Raw genomic sequence first — 14,727 nt, 5'->3', positions numbered from 1 at the left:
TTGCCAGCCCCCACGCTATGCAGACTTCGTTACTGAGTGCTCACCGCAGCTCTACCAACGACGCGTTAGCAGCCCTCTTTATAGAGGAGACCCCGAGCTCGGTGAGGTCAGCGCTTGCCCAGGGCCTCGCAGGTGGAACGTTTCAGAGCTGGTTTCCAACCCAGGTTGATCAGCTGCCTCTATGTTATCCCACTGTCCCCTCAACTGGAGTCTGTGATCCCCCTGAGCAGTTTCTAGAAGGACAGACACCCAGGGTCTCACCTTTGATAAGAGATGAGGGTCGTCATGACCCCGAATACCTTATAGTGCTGGGATAGCACTGAAAGAGAAAGCGAATGTGAAACCCTCCGTGACTGATAACACTTGTGCAAAGGCAGAGTTTTATCACATATGATAATATGGATGGGTGTCCAGAATGCAGCTCTTCTGCTCTCGGAAGATGAGAAACTCAGGCACAACTGAGAGCCATGCAGCGATTTAACAGAAACTGACATCTTGGTTTTGTTCTCTTTGCCCCTGCAGGCTCACAGACTTTAGGAGCTAATTGAGAAAGGGGCAGCAAGTGAAAAGGTGGGACTAGGGACCGAGAAAGAAAAGATTTGGGTGAATGCGCTTCCGGCACAGGTGGCGAGAGCAGCTGGATCAAGATGGGTCAAAGAGTGGCAGTCATGGTCCTGGAGATGACAAGAAGGATGACAAGGACAAGAAAAATAAGTATGAACCTCCTGTCCCAACTAGAGTTGGGGGAAAAAAGAAGAAAACTTAAGAGACCAGATGTTGCCAGCAAACTGCCACTGGTGACACCTCACACACAGTGCCAGTTAAAATTACTGAAATTAGAATTAAAGACTACGTTCTCATGGAAGAAGAATTCCTTAGACATCAGGAACAGATGAAACCATCAGAAGAAAAGCAAGAGGAGGAAAGATCAAAAGGTGGATGATCTGAGGGGGGGACCCTGATGTCAGTAGGAACATTGGAAGAGGTCATTGATGACAGTTGTGCCATCGTGTTCACATCTGTGGGATCAGAACACTATGTCAGCATTCTTTCATTTGTGGACAAGGATCTGTTAGAACCGGGCTGCTCGGTGCTGCCTGTTGGAACCAGGCTGCTCGGTCCTGCTCAACCACAAGGTGCATGCAGTGATGGGGTGCTGAGGGATGATACGGATCCTTTGGTCACAGGGATGAGGGTGGAAAAGGCCCCACAGGAGACCTATGCCGATACGGGGGGGCTGGACAACCAAATCCAGGAGAGTAAGGAATCTGTGGAGCTTCCTCTCACCCATCCTGAATATTATGAAGAGATGGTTATAAAGCCCCCAAGGGGGTCATTCTCTTTGGTTCCCTTGGCACAGGTAAAGCCTTGTTAGCCAAAGCAGTTGCAAACCAAATTTCAGCCACTTTCTTGAGTGACTGGCTCTGAATTTATTCAGAAGAACCTAGGTGATGGGCCCAAACTTGCATGGGAACTGTTTTGAATTGCCGAAGAGCATGCAGCATCCATTGTGTTCATGGATAAAATCGGTGCCGTTGGGACAAAAAGATGTGACTCAAATTCTGATGGCGAAAGAGAAATTCGGTGAACAATGTAACTGTTGAAACAACTGGATGAATTTGATTCAAGGGGAAATGTGAAAGTTCTTATGGCCACAAACCAAATAGAGACTTTGGATCCAGCACTTACTAGACCAGGCCTCATTGACAGGAAGATTGAGTTCCCCTTGCTTGATGTAAAGACCAAGAAGCGCAGAGTTCAGCTTCACACAAGCAGATGACACTGGCCGATAATGTAACCCTGGACGACCTGATCATGGCTAAGGATGACCTGTCTGGTGCCGACATCAAGGCAGTTTGTACAGAAGCTGGTCTGATGGCCTTGAGAGAACGCAGAATGAAAGTAACAAATGAAGACTTCAAAAAGTCTAAAGAAAATGTTCTTTATAAAAAACAAGAAGCACCCCTGAGGGGCTCTATCTCTAGTGAACCACCATCGCTTCAGGAAAGTGGTTGGCAGTTTTCCTGAGGTGGGCAACAAGTTTGGGAACATGCCCAGAAGAATCCATGTTCCGACTGATTTTTACTACAGACCTCCCATGTGTCTTCTGGAGTGTGACGTGGAGTACGCCCACTGGGCAGCCTTTGTCTGCAGGTCAGTGTGCAGCACAATAAAGTGTGCTCTTTCACACACACACACACACAAAAAAAAGAAAGGAGAAAAGAGAAGGACTTTGGGTTGCATTTAGGTCTCTAAATCCAAACTGGACTTTGGAGTATCTGATGGTATCTTATCAGAGATTTGACAGGGATGTGGTTGTTTCGAGGGAGGGATGGGAAAGACAAAGTTGAATGAGCTATTCTTGGGAAAGCAGCCACCAGCCCCAGCAGCCGTGAGATCTGTGTTCCCCACTGGCCCCCAGCCAGACTGGCCTACCTGATGATGCTTAACCCACTGAGGACAATGGCTTAATCTGGGGCCTTTTCCTTCCTGGCCTTTCCTCGGAAGGGAGAGAACAATTGAGCCTGACCACTTCTCCCTAGGTGCTTGCTCCCCAGCAGCCTGGGCTCTAAACCAAATACCACATGTCCATCCAGCACCGTGGCAGGTAGAGCCGGCAGACTCCCCAGCTGCCGCATCCCCTGCATCCGTCCAGCCCTGACCACTGAGTCCCAGAGAAGCAGGGACTTGCCTGTTCCCCTGGGCTTCTGAGTCCAGCATTAGTTTTTCACGGTTCTCCCCTTCATTAGTAATAGAAGTGCTAGGCCTCAATCTAAGACTAAAAATAGATCCAAGAAAAGAGAAAAAGAGAACCCAATCGCTCCTAATTTTAACTCTGGGTGGGCTTGGAGGAAAATTCAAATTTCATAACTGACCTGAAAAGCAATGTCCAGGACCTGCCACACTGCCCAGATGGTACCCTCTCTAGAAGTGGCAACATGTCCACAATGCCTGTGAAGGCTCAGATGAAACACTCCATCTATAATCGTGTTGGTGTCGATAGTTTGTGCTCACTCAGGACGTCCACCAGCCTCAGCCCCTCTCCATGAGGCATCCCCACACTCCAGGCAGCGGTGCCTCTTGAATCAGCTTCTGTGCCGGCTGTTGTCTTCACCACAGCAGCCTCGGTTGCAGTGAGGTGTCACTCACTGTAATGACTCAGGTTCCTCTGGGCCTTGCCCTTAACTCTCTGCAATGTCCCACTCTTCCTATAAATACTGACGGAAGCTTCCACAGAGTGTCTCAAATGTGCTCTTAAGCTAGTGCTTTCAGGGCCAGCACTATAGCCTAGTGACTAAGGGAACCAGATCCCACAGAGCTGAACTCAGTTCAAATCAAAGCCCTGGTTGCTAAAAAAATACTCTGGATGCATGTGTGTGCATGTCCAAAATCTCGACAAGATGGGGCAATGGAGTAAAAAAGGATTGTGGTGTGACCACATACCATTGGGGGTTGTGAGTTGCCCACTTACTCTCTTTGTTTCTGTCCTTGTCCCTGATGAATACATCCACTCTGTGGCGATTTAAACAACAAAAAAGAACTAGTCCTTTTAGCTGCCATGTGGTGTCTACTAGGTACCCCTCATCTGCCGTGACCACCACTGCCTCTTCTAGGCACCAGCTCACAGGGTGGGCACCAGGCCCAGAGTTGCTCGTGGGCCCCTTATATTCCACTAGAGCGTTCCCACACAAGTGGTAGTGTCTTCATGAAGTCCCTCTTTGTTTTCATGTACAGCTTCTGAACTACTACTAACCGCAGTATGAGTCCCAGGTGCTGAGTGGTCATACACCAATCTTGGAGTCCCTTCTCCCCTGCAACTCTGAGGCTTCACCCAGACCTCGCTTGTCATGTCCAACTCTATTCCCTTAAGAGAACTGTCTCCCAAGAGAGCACTCAGACAGTCGACCCAGGAAGGTCAGTCCCTGCTCGCTCTGGTCAGCGCCTGAAGTGGCCTTGCTTCATGGCTGAGCATGCATCCACAGTTAAGCTGGAGTGAAACCCTGGTTGGACCTGCAACCTCATGGAGACTGTGGGCAGATCAGGCCGGCAGAATGGAAGGGTACCATGTAGGGCTCAAGAATACCCTGAGCTGAGGAACAGTGGAAACTGAGGACCAAGCACTTTGTGCATTCAGGCCCCACAGGTGGAAACAGCTGTTCAAACTGTCACCAGACTAGGTCAATTGTGTCAGCCACCGGAGAAGTTGGCTTAAACAGAATGTGGAAAGCAGGCTTATCTCTCAGCATTGCCCAAAAGGCAAGGTAAATATTTAGTTCCAGCCCCGGAATGGTGCCTGGTAATTCCATTCTTTATAATCATTCTTCCTTTTATTCATTTATCTTCCAAACATTTGCTGCCGGTTGTCTTCTGTATGGCCAATCTTGGCCTGGGCACTTTGAAACCCTGATGGCTAAGACACGGTCCTTCAGTCCTTCTCTTTGCTAGTCTTGGTGGGGGAAGAAAAGCGGGGACAGCTTCATGAAAGAGGCACCTTTTTTAAAAAAATTATTTAACTTTATCCATTTTAATTTGAACAGAGAGGGACAGAGAGAGAGAGGTGAGAAAGCAAGCCACCAGGTCTGGGATTTGAACCACGAATGACCATATAGGAGTCCAGGATCCTTAACCACCACACCACCTGCCAGCCCTCAAAAGAGGTACCTTTTAAGCCAGGTCTTAGCTGATGGGCGGACTTCACGAGAGGTGCTGTGGGAGGGTAGGCAGGGAAGGCATTCCAGGTCTAGGGTGCAGCATGTGTCTCAAACACTGACTGGCATGGGGATTTCTACATCTGAGTGTCCCATGGATGAGGTCTCCCAAGAAGCACTTTCAGGCCAGCAGCACTCTTTTATTTTATTTTTTGAGAGGTTTTTGCTATAGGGCACATGCACTTGCCAGAAAGACAAAGAGACAGAAAGCGAGAAATCATCCCCCTGGGGAATGCCCACACCACAGTCCCTCTCCTCCATTCTCCTCTTGGGATCTTGGGCACGCACACACATGCACCCAGCGTGGGTTTAAGCCACCAGGTCCGGGACTCAAACTGCGGTCGACTACATGGGAGTTGGTCCCTGTTTATTTTTTAAGCCGAAACTAGATCAACCACTCGTAACTGCAATAGAGACTGGAAAGAGGTATCATGATGGGCTTAGTATTGCACACTCCATCTTCTGCGGCAGGACACTTACCATCAGACACTTCATCAAGATCAGAGTTCTCCTAGCAAGGAAGGAGGGAGAAATGTGTGTTGGGGTGGGTAAGTCAGGTGATAGCATAATTTTTTATAAATACAGTAAGTTATTTTTGTGTGTCATGACTTTTTTATACATTATTTTATTTAACCTTATTTATCATTTTTATTATTTTTCAGTTTGATAAGAGAGAGACAGAGAAAGAGAGAGAGGGAAAGTGAGAAAGCAAGCCACCAGGTCTGGGATTTGAACCACGAATGACCATATAGGAGTCCAGGATCCTTAACCACCACACCACCTGCCAGCCCTCAAAAGAGGTACCTTTTAAGCCAGGTCTTAGCTGATGGGCGGACTTCACGAGAGGTGCTGTGGGAGGGTAGGCAGGGAAGGCATTCCAGGTCTAGGGTGCAGCATGTGTCTCAAACACTGACTGGCATGGGGATTTCTACATCTGAGTGTCCCATGGATGAGGTCTCCCAAGAAGCACTTTCAGGCCAGCAGCACTCTTTTATTTTATTTTTTGAGAGGTTTTTGCTATAGGGCACATGCACTTGCCAGAAAGACAAAGAGACAGAAAGCGAGAAATCATCCCCCTGGGGAATGCCCACACCACAGTCCCTCTCCTCCATTCTCCTCTTGGGATCTTGGGCACGCACACACATGCACCCAGCGTGGGTTTAAGCCACCAGGTCCGGGACTCAAACTGCGGTCGACTACATGGGAGTCCAACAACATAACCATTATGCCAACTAACAGCACTCATTTAAGGGAACAGCAAGGACTGTGGAGTTTGCAGATCTGAGTTCTTTTCCTAGTTTGGCCACTTATTACTTGGCAGGGACAAATTCCTGTACTTCTCTGAGCCTCAGTTTCCATGGGAAAAGTGGCAGCATAGTGATTCCAAGAGGGTCAGCTTGAGTATCGACTGGCCTCAAATCTTGACTCTCCTACTTGTTCGCTGTGTGTCCTGTGTATTTATTTCATTTCCTCATCTGAAAATGGGGAGAATAGAAATCACCTTGAAAGGTCATTCTAAGGAAGTAAAATATAGGTCACAACAAATAATTACGCCTGAGTGAATGCCATTGCACCTCCCCTGGTCTTTCTGCAGAGTAGGGCAGGGCAATGTTCACCATGTTCCTCTGTCACAGTGTTGATGGGGGCCAGCTCTCCATTTCTAGCTGTTCTGGGCACTGACGTACCTGCTTCCTAAGAAAGCTGATAAGGTTTAGAGTGCAGAACGATTGCCAGGGAGTGCCTCCAGGAGGACACCTTTGGAAGGGAGGGGAGGGAGCAGGACTGGGAAGGGGGAAGAGAGCAAGTCCAGCTGCTGGGAAGGCCAGTAACTTTGGCTCTATGGGGAGCTCTCAACCTGGAATGGCCCTTTGGAGCCTGCCCAAATTGACCAACCCTTTAAAAGAAAAAATTATTTTATTTAACTATTTATTTTATTTGACCAAAGAGGTACAGAGTGAGAGAGAGATAAAGTGAGAACACAAGCCACCAAGTCTAGGACTTGAACCACAGTCGGCCATGTGGGAGTCCAATGCTCTTAACCATCATGCCACCTGCCGGCCCCTGGACAATGCTTTTTATATTTTCAGTTGTCAGAGGGCACATGGGCTCACCAGAGACAGAAGTAGAGAGGGAGGGAGAGGGAGAAAGCACCCCTCAGTGGAGCATGGTCATGCTGCAATCCCTTCTCCTCCATGATTCCATCCTGTTCAATTTTCAGCATGCACACACATGCACCTGGCATGTTTTTCAGGCTGCTAGGGCCAGGATTTGAGCTGCACAGTATGCTATGTGGGACCCAGTTCCCTTAACTACTAGACTATGGGGCCAGCCCCAAGAGCTATAGGCCTTTATACCCACATATCCACTACCCATTGGCTGTGGGCCACCCCAGAAAGGAGTGTGACCTGGAGCATTGAGGCTCCCTCTCCCTGGGTGTGCTCCCCGACAGCACTCACGGCAGCTGGGATAGGCCATTTTTTGAAGGACACTCTGGGCTGTGTCCCAGTGTCTACCGTAAGCAGTAACAGAACAGACCAAAACCCCCACTCTTGGGGTGGGGTGGTCACAGTGGGAGTGTATGTCCTAAAGGTTGTCCTCTGGATTATGGGAGATAACGAGTGTAAAGTACCTCACCACCATGGGCCTGGCATAGCAGGTGTGCAAAGGTAGCCAGTGACATGGCAGGGAGATTACAAGATGAAAGGAATGAGTGTCTAATTTGGACAGAGGGGACTCAGCTCCTTGCTGGTATCTGGATCCCACCCTTCCTGTACTCCAGGCGGTGACGTGAACAGCCCACTCCAACCCCAGGTCCTGTACCTCTTAAGTCTGTCCTTGGTTTGTAAATAAAACCCTGGCATCAGGCCCCTCCTTCCCTGTCCTGGGGCGGCAGCCAGGCGCTGCCTGAGGGTTCTTTTCCGAGAAGGGTTGAGATGATGGGGGACTCTGGGCTGCTGGGAAAGTGCCCCAGAGGCCCCAGCTTAGGCAGAGACCATGGGAGAAGGAATGAGCCATTTCCCTGGCACTGGCCTCCCCCCTGGTGGTTGAAGACTGTGGGGAGAGAGTCCCCAGGCAGGTGGGCCTTCTCCAGAGTCCGCCCTGAGTCATGCCCTGCTCTCCTCCCCACAGGTAGCATAAACTGGAATCACCCAGGAGGGAAAATCCCTTGACCGTCTGTTATCAGTTCCTAGAAGGTGTGGCCAGGTGCATGGCCACAGGGGATGGGATGTTGGCAGTCTCAGTAGCTGCCTTTTTCTTGCCTATTCTTCTCTTTTTGGCCTCAGCAAAAAGAGGGTGGGAGCATCAGACCTAGTAAATAAAAATATAGGATAACCAGTTAAATTTATTTATCTTTTCTGAGGAAGAGAGGCAGAGAGGGAAAGGAAGAGAAACAGACATTATTGACAGTATCTGGAACATACAATCCTCCTACCCCAGCCTCCCAGTAGCTGGGATTACTGAAACCTGCAGTTACTCCTGTGCGGATACCAAACCCCGGCCTCCCACGTGGCTCCCAGCCTCCCAAGTGGTGGTTCTACCGTGGCTGGGCCAACAACCAGTTAAATTTAAATTTCAGAAAATAACGAGTAATGTTCTGGTATGCAATTTTAGGATATATTTTTAAAATTGTTTATCTAAAATTCAAATTTAATGGGCATCTTTATTTTATCTAGATGGGCACCAGCCTTGTGCTGGGGGAAGCCTGCAGCCAGTCTAGACAGGATAGGCCTACTGACAGACAGAGCCAGGGACACAGCAGAGGGTACACAAGTGATCCTGGGGCTCTGGGGGAACGGGAGAGCAGGCTTAGAAGAACATGAAATGGGGACCTGGTCCCCAGCCCTGTCAATGCCCACAGCAAGAAAGCAGGAGGGGGACCAGCTCATGGCCTGGCAGTTTAGGCAGCTGGATCCCATGTGGCCAGGTGCATGGTTTGAGTCTAGGACATTGGGCACGTGTGTGAGTGTGCATGTTTGTATGCCCAAAATCCCAAGAATAGGGGGAAATGGATAAGAGATTGCGGTATGACTATACCCATACCCATGGAGGGGGCTTACTCTCTCTCTCTCTCTGACAAGTGCATAAGCCTTCTATTTTAAACTAATAAAAAAATAACTAAATAAGAAAGCAGGATGGACCCTGGGAAGGCCTTTTTTCCTGTGGGCTCAGTCCAACAACGCAGGGACATGAGAACCGCAGAGCAGCTTCAGGCGTTTTCTCCCTCTGAGGTTTTGGTGGCCTCGGGCTGCTCTGGGCACAGGTTAGCTTGGCGGTCTGGCTCAGTGCGCTGGTCCATATGGTTGGGACAAATGTGCTGGGTCTGAACGAAGTGACCCCTCGTGGTTTCTCCCTTGGATAGGAAAGGCTTACCACCCCCACATACATGCCACTTACCGCAGTGTGTCACTCCCCACAGTCCCTGCCTCCACCGTGTTTCCATCCCCACCTACATGGTCTACCCACCCTTCAATGCTCTCTCTAATAAAAAGAATCAAAATAACGACAGGGGCTTGCAGGTGGGGTGGTGGTTAAGGGCTCTGGACTCCCACGTGGCCAAATGTGGTTCAAGTCCCAGACCTGGCAACTTGCTTTCACACTTTCTCTCTCTCTCACTCTGTCCCTCTCTGGTCAAATTTAAATAAATAAATAAATAAAAACTTTTTTGGGGGTGGGGAGAGAGGTTTTTGCTATAGGGCGCGTGCGCTTGCCAGAAAGACAGAGACAGAGAGATAGAAAGCGAGAAATCACCCCCCAGGGGGGATGGTCACACCGCAATCCCTTCTCCTCCTTTCTCCTCTCGGGATCTTGGGCACGCATGCACACGTGCCTGGCGTGAGTTTTAAGCCACCAGGTCGGGGACACGAACCGCAGTTGACTACGTGGGAGTCCAGCGACATAGCCATTACGCTAACTGCTGGTCCCAATATAAACTAATTTTAAAAAATAGCAACTACAGATTGTTGAATATGTCCTCCTAGCCAGGCATCTTATTTCCTCTCTAGAATCACACAATAAAGTAAATGTTGCCATCAGTCCCATTTTACAGATGAGGAAACTGAGGTTCAGAAAAGTGAATTAAATTCCCAAGCATTGTGCCAGCTAGTGGCATGGTGGTTACGGCAGCTGGATGCCACATGGGCGGTAGTGCAGGTTGAGTCCTGGATCCAAGGGCTTTAAAAAACATGCTGGGCACATGTGCATATGTGCCCCAAATCCTGAGAGGAGAATAAGGAAAAAGGATTATGGAGTGGTCATCTCTCCTAGAGGTTACTTACTTTCTCTCTCTCTCTCTCTCTCTCTCTCTCTCTCTCCCCCCCCCTCTTTCTCTCTCCCCTCTCTTTTTTTCTCTCTGTCTCTGGTGAGGGCATATGCCCTATAGCAAATTCTAAAAAAAAAAAAAGGAAAAAGCAAGGAACATTCCCAAGGGCCCCGCACTAGTCGGGAGTGGAAGGGGACTCAGCCCTGGGCCTGTGTGACCCTGGGTGCATCCTCCCGTGTAGGTGCACCCTGCCCCTGGACCTGGTACTCCTCTGCCCGATGTGTCTGCCCTGCAGTTTCGGAGTCTGGAAAGAAGGCCCCAGACTGGGATGTTTTTCTCCCTGAATCCTCAGTCCCTGGCACAGAGGAAATAACAGTGTTTGTTGGGAGAAAGACTAACCTTGTTCAAAATGTGCTCACAGCCCACCCTGTGTCCTGCTCAACGTCTCTCTCCTGACCTCCCAGGCCTGGCAGCCACCACTCAGAACAACCTGCAGGACCTCCCACATGTCCGTGTGTCCCGTCTCCGGGAGTAGGGCTCTGAGGAAGGAACTGGCTTGTGGCTATCTGTCCTGCAGCTCCCCTCCAGAGGAAGCCCCTCCCAGGCCTGCCTGGGCTCTGGACTTGTCCTTCGTCCCTAGAGGAGGTAATGCCTTTGTCCCTTCTCAGATAAACAAACAGAGCTGCTGGGACGTGTGTAATGCGAGGTGCAGGAGATAGGCCTGGCCTTCCTCCCAAGGTCATCAGCAGGAGCCTAGTAGAGGCAGGAGACCCAGTTAGATGGGAGGGCCAAGCTTTGCCCCTTTTGCAGGTGGATAAACTGATACACTGAGGCCATGCCAACAGGGAGCCATGACAACAGGGCCACCAGCTTCCCTTCCTCTTCACTCCATGATACACAGTAAGTGCTGAGCCTCAGGGCTGCTCCATGCCGGGGTGCCATTCACAGCGTGGTCTCTGTATGGGCGGCCCCTGGAGCTTTGCGACACAGCAGCTCTAGAGTACATGTGCGCCCACCCACAGCACGGCCTCTGAGTGATCTGGGCCCCTCCAGACCCTTCTCGGGTCCCCTTCCTCTCCCCGCCTCTGACTGTCAGATCAGAGCCACAGGAAGCAGGGCCAGCAAGTGTGCAAACCGAGAGCCAAGATGGGGAAGTTTATTTTCCAAGAATCATCTAAACACATGGGGAGTATTTTTAGCCCCTGCCTCCCACCCGGATGCCAAACCTAAACGGGGGGCCAGAGACATGGCCCATTAGGGACAGAGACCAAGCAGCATAGATAGAGGGGGCCAGGGCACTGGAGACCCCACCCTGTCTCCCTTGGATGCCGAATAAGAGACAAGAGAAAGCTGGCTGTAAGACCCCAGGGCATACAGAGAGGGCGCCCCCAGTTCTGACAGGCCCCCTGACACCTCTCTGCACCTCAGCTTCTTCGTCTACACAGTGGGAGATGGAATCCCACCCTTGAAGGTTGCAGTGAGGCCCAGGCCTGCCCTAGCAGGTTTTCTATGGGCGTCGTGTTCTCTGCCAGGACCTACCAGGAAAGGGCCAGTGGCTTTTCTCAGACCTGGCCAGATGCAGGAGAGTATGTGCCCATGTGCGCACACCCGAGGGGCATCAGGAGTGAAGGACACTGTGGTAGCCCCTGTCCCTTTGAGAGCACTGGGCCCGGAACTGGCCCAGGCTGGGCACGGAGAGCCTTCCCCAAGGTGGGGGTCTGCTGCAGTCAGCAGGCAGCATGGAAGGAGAGCGCTGCTCCAAAGGGAGGCCCTTCCAGAACACACACACACGCTTGGAGAAATGCTGGTCGGCCTCGACCTTGAGGGTGCGGGCCTGTTCCAGGGGTGGGCTTCCCACTCCCAGGGTGGTGGCCGGGAGTGACTTTGCTAGGAGTCCTGTGCTGGAAGCACCTGTTCTGTCTTCCAGGCCAGGAGGGCTGGCAGGACATGGAAGTGGCCCGCGGCCTGGGCCCTGGACATGCTGTGCCCGTTCTGGCTCCCTCTGGCCAGCTTTATTGCAACGGGCTCAGGCAGCAGGGGAGGGCTGGGAAAGGCCAGGGCTCCCCTAGTCTCTTGCAAAGACCTGGAATTTCCTGGTTCTGCTGCCGCTTTCTTCACTGAATGTTGCCTTGAGGGCATAGATGAGGGCGGGGGCAAGGGGTGCAATTCTGACCTCAGAGCCCTGAGCCTCTCAAGGGGCACCTTAGCTTCCAGCAGGCTGTGTGGGAACCGAAGGAGAACAAGTTCAGCGTCCAACACCCCCTGCTGACTCAGGCTGCCTGCGGTTGCCAAGGCAATAGCAGTGCCACCCCCCACACACAGCTATGTAGTCACCGGTGAAGGGAGAGGACATTCGTTCTGGGTCAGAACAGTGACAAGGGAAGGGAGAGTGGAAAGGGAAGAGAGCAGTCCTTTTTCTTCTTCCTGTCACCTCTTCTGGAGCTCATCAGGGGCTCGGGAGAAGGCTCACCAGGGTAGGAGAAGGCTTAGAGGTCTCCCCCTCCAACCAGCTCTCCTCATTAAGTGAGCAGCCAGAGAGGTTTCTAAGACTGGGTGGTGCATCCTTCACCCTCCTGTGGGGAGTCTCAGCACCTCTCTGCAGAGCCTGTTAGAAGGATTAGCCTCCCACTGAGCCAGAGCAGCCTGACCCTGGCCCCTCGGGTCACTGTATGACTCAGCAAGGCCAGTTCCCCACACGCCTCCACCTCCACTCATGGACCCACTCCTAAACCCAGTCCTGGGGATGGTGAGGCTCTCCCTGGTGTCGGGGGCTGCCTGTGGGTCCCCTTTCCTTCTCCCCTGATAATCTGGACCTCCCATCTGTCTCGTCCTCCAGGAGCCCCGAGTGGGACCAAAACCTCTAGAGACACAATCACTGAGGTCAGGGGAACCTTCACAAGTCCTAAGGGCGTAGGCCCAAATCTCTCGCGTTCACCATGACACCTCTTCTGCTCCCATCCCACCCCTGCAGTAGCCTCCCCTCCACAGCTCTACACCACACGCAGCCAGATCAAACCCCCCGGGAACTGGAAACCAACGTCATCCCTGGGTCCTCCAAGTCCCAGCACCATCTGTGTCCACCCCACACACACATACCCACACACGGTCCTCCCTCACACACTCCATTCTGCCGCTCCCTGCTGTCCTCCGACAGGCGCTCTCTCCTCCACACCTGGACGCTTGCCGCCTCCAGATGGCCTCCTTCCTTGCCTCCTTCCAGTTCTCCGGATGTACCCTCCCCAGCTGCCTCCCTGCCACCCACATAAACTGCAGCCACCCCTCCCTGATCCAGCCTGTTTTATTTATAGTCTGTCCACTAGACCGAGGACTCCAGGAGCCGGCGTTTCTGCCCATTTCATGGCCCACATCCCCAGTGCCATCTAGAACACACATGTTCAGGAAATGTTTGGCAAAGTCCCTGTTGCGCACGTTGCTTGGGCAGTACCCACACACAACCCTCTCCACAGAGGGGCAATGCACTAGGCAGGGGTCTTAGCTGTTCTGGCTGTAGCCCCAGTATGTGGCCTCCCTTCCTGGGCCTCAGTTCCCCCCACTAGATATGGAAGAGGTTGGACTGGAACCCCTCTGTGCTGGGGCCCCCAGGTGCCCGCGGCATCTCTGGCCACGAGAGAGGAGAGTGGGGCATAGACAGAGAATGAATGGACAAGGCAGGAATAGGGACACCCGTGCTACCTACTTGAGAGAAACCTTCAGGCCTTAAGGCTCCTGTCCTGGAACAGGGTTGGGGAGATGAACAGAGCAGGGACAGCTGTGGGATCTAAAAACAGCAAGTGATATGGTGGTTAAAGCCCTGGACTCCCATATGGTTGACCGTGGCTCAAGTCCCAGACCAGACTCAGGGGCTTGAAAATCAGACCAGGTACATGTGCATGTGTGCCCGAAATCCCAGGAGGAGAATGAGGAAGGGATTGCAGCATGGCCACCCCCCTGTGGTATGATTTCTCACTTCCCCCTCTCTCTGTCTGTCTCTCTGGTGAACCCATGTGCCCTATGGCAAAAACCTTAAAACAGAACAAAAACAACAGAAAACCAGACTTGAGAAAGGTGTGTCCAAAAATATATCAATATTTTAATCATCTCCAAAGTCCAGCCCGAGAAGCCTAAGAAATGAAGCCCACGCCCTCCAAGGGCTGAGGTCAGAGTCATGTGTCAAGGAAGCCATCATCAGAGACCAGCCATCAGGCAGATTAACGTGGGGACCAGCAAGGCAGGCAGGGACCAGGGCAGCAGCTGTCCCGAGGCCTGGGACGTGAACACTGTGCGCTGCCCAATGCGCTGCACGGGCCTGACGTTGTCCGTCATGTTCAGGCTCCGCTCCGAGTCGTAGTACAGGTTTCTGGAGAATGCCAAGATCTGTGGAAGGGCCGGGGCTCAGCAGGCGGGAGCTGGTGGAGCCCCCACCTCACCTCTCTGAGCCCGCATTAGGAAAGAGGGACTCAGAATCCCTACCTGTCAAGGCTGTTACAATGAGGAAAGGAATGATGGGGAGGGCTTGGCCTCCGTAGCGGGCAGGAGTTCCCTTGACACCCAGTGTCGAGCATCTACACTATGCCCACAATTACCACCATCATCTCACTGTGGACAGAGCTTCTCAAACTCCAGCATGGACTAACACCAGCCAGGCCCCACCCTCAGTGTTTTCCATTCAGTAGATCTAGAGTGAAGCCTGGGAGTTAGTGTTTCTTTCTTTCTTTTTCTTTTCTTTTCTTTTTTTTTTTTTTTTTTTTTTTTTTTAGC

The 14,727-nt window shown here is 51.7% G+C and overlaps 1 protein-coding gene and 1 pseudogene across 1 annotated transcript in view; one reads left to right on the top strand and one right to left on the bottom strand.

The window, feature by feature from the left end:
- The first annotated feature begins 568 nt into the window (after positions 1-568).
- LOC102500465 (26S proteasome regulatory subunit 4 pseudogene) lies at positions 569-2,640 on the top strand (annotated as a pseudogene).
- An 11,394-nt stretch (positions 2,641-14,034) lies between these two features.
- Positions 14,035-14,727, bottom strand: part of CA4 (carbonic anhydrase 4) — a 9,946-nt gene continuing 9,253 nt past the window's right edge. Inside the window, exon 8 of the mRNA XM_006154451.2 lies at positions 14,035-14,343. Coding sequence (XP_006154513.1) covers positions 14,155-14,343 — 189 coding nt within the window. The 3' untranslated portion in view covers positions 14,035-14,154. The remainder of the gene's footprint in view (positions 14,344-14,727) is intronic.

Source organism: Tupaia chinensis, unplaced genomic scaffold (genome assembly GCF_000334495.1).
Source record: "Tupaia chinensis unplaced genomic scaffold, TupChi_1.0 Scaffold000407_4, whole genome shotgun sequence".
Lineage (NCBI taxonomy): Eukaryota > Metazoa > Chordata > Mammalia > Scandentia > Tupaiidae > Tupaia > Tupaia belangeri.
The sequence above is the reverse complement of the archived record's forward strand: the minus strand, read 5'-3'. Positions and strand labels throughout refer to the sequence as shown.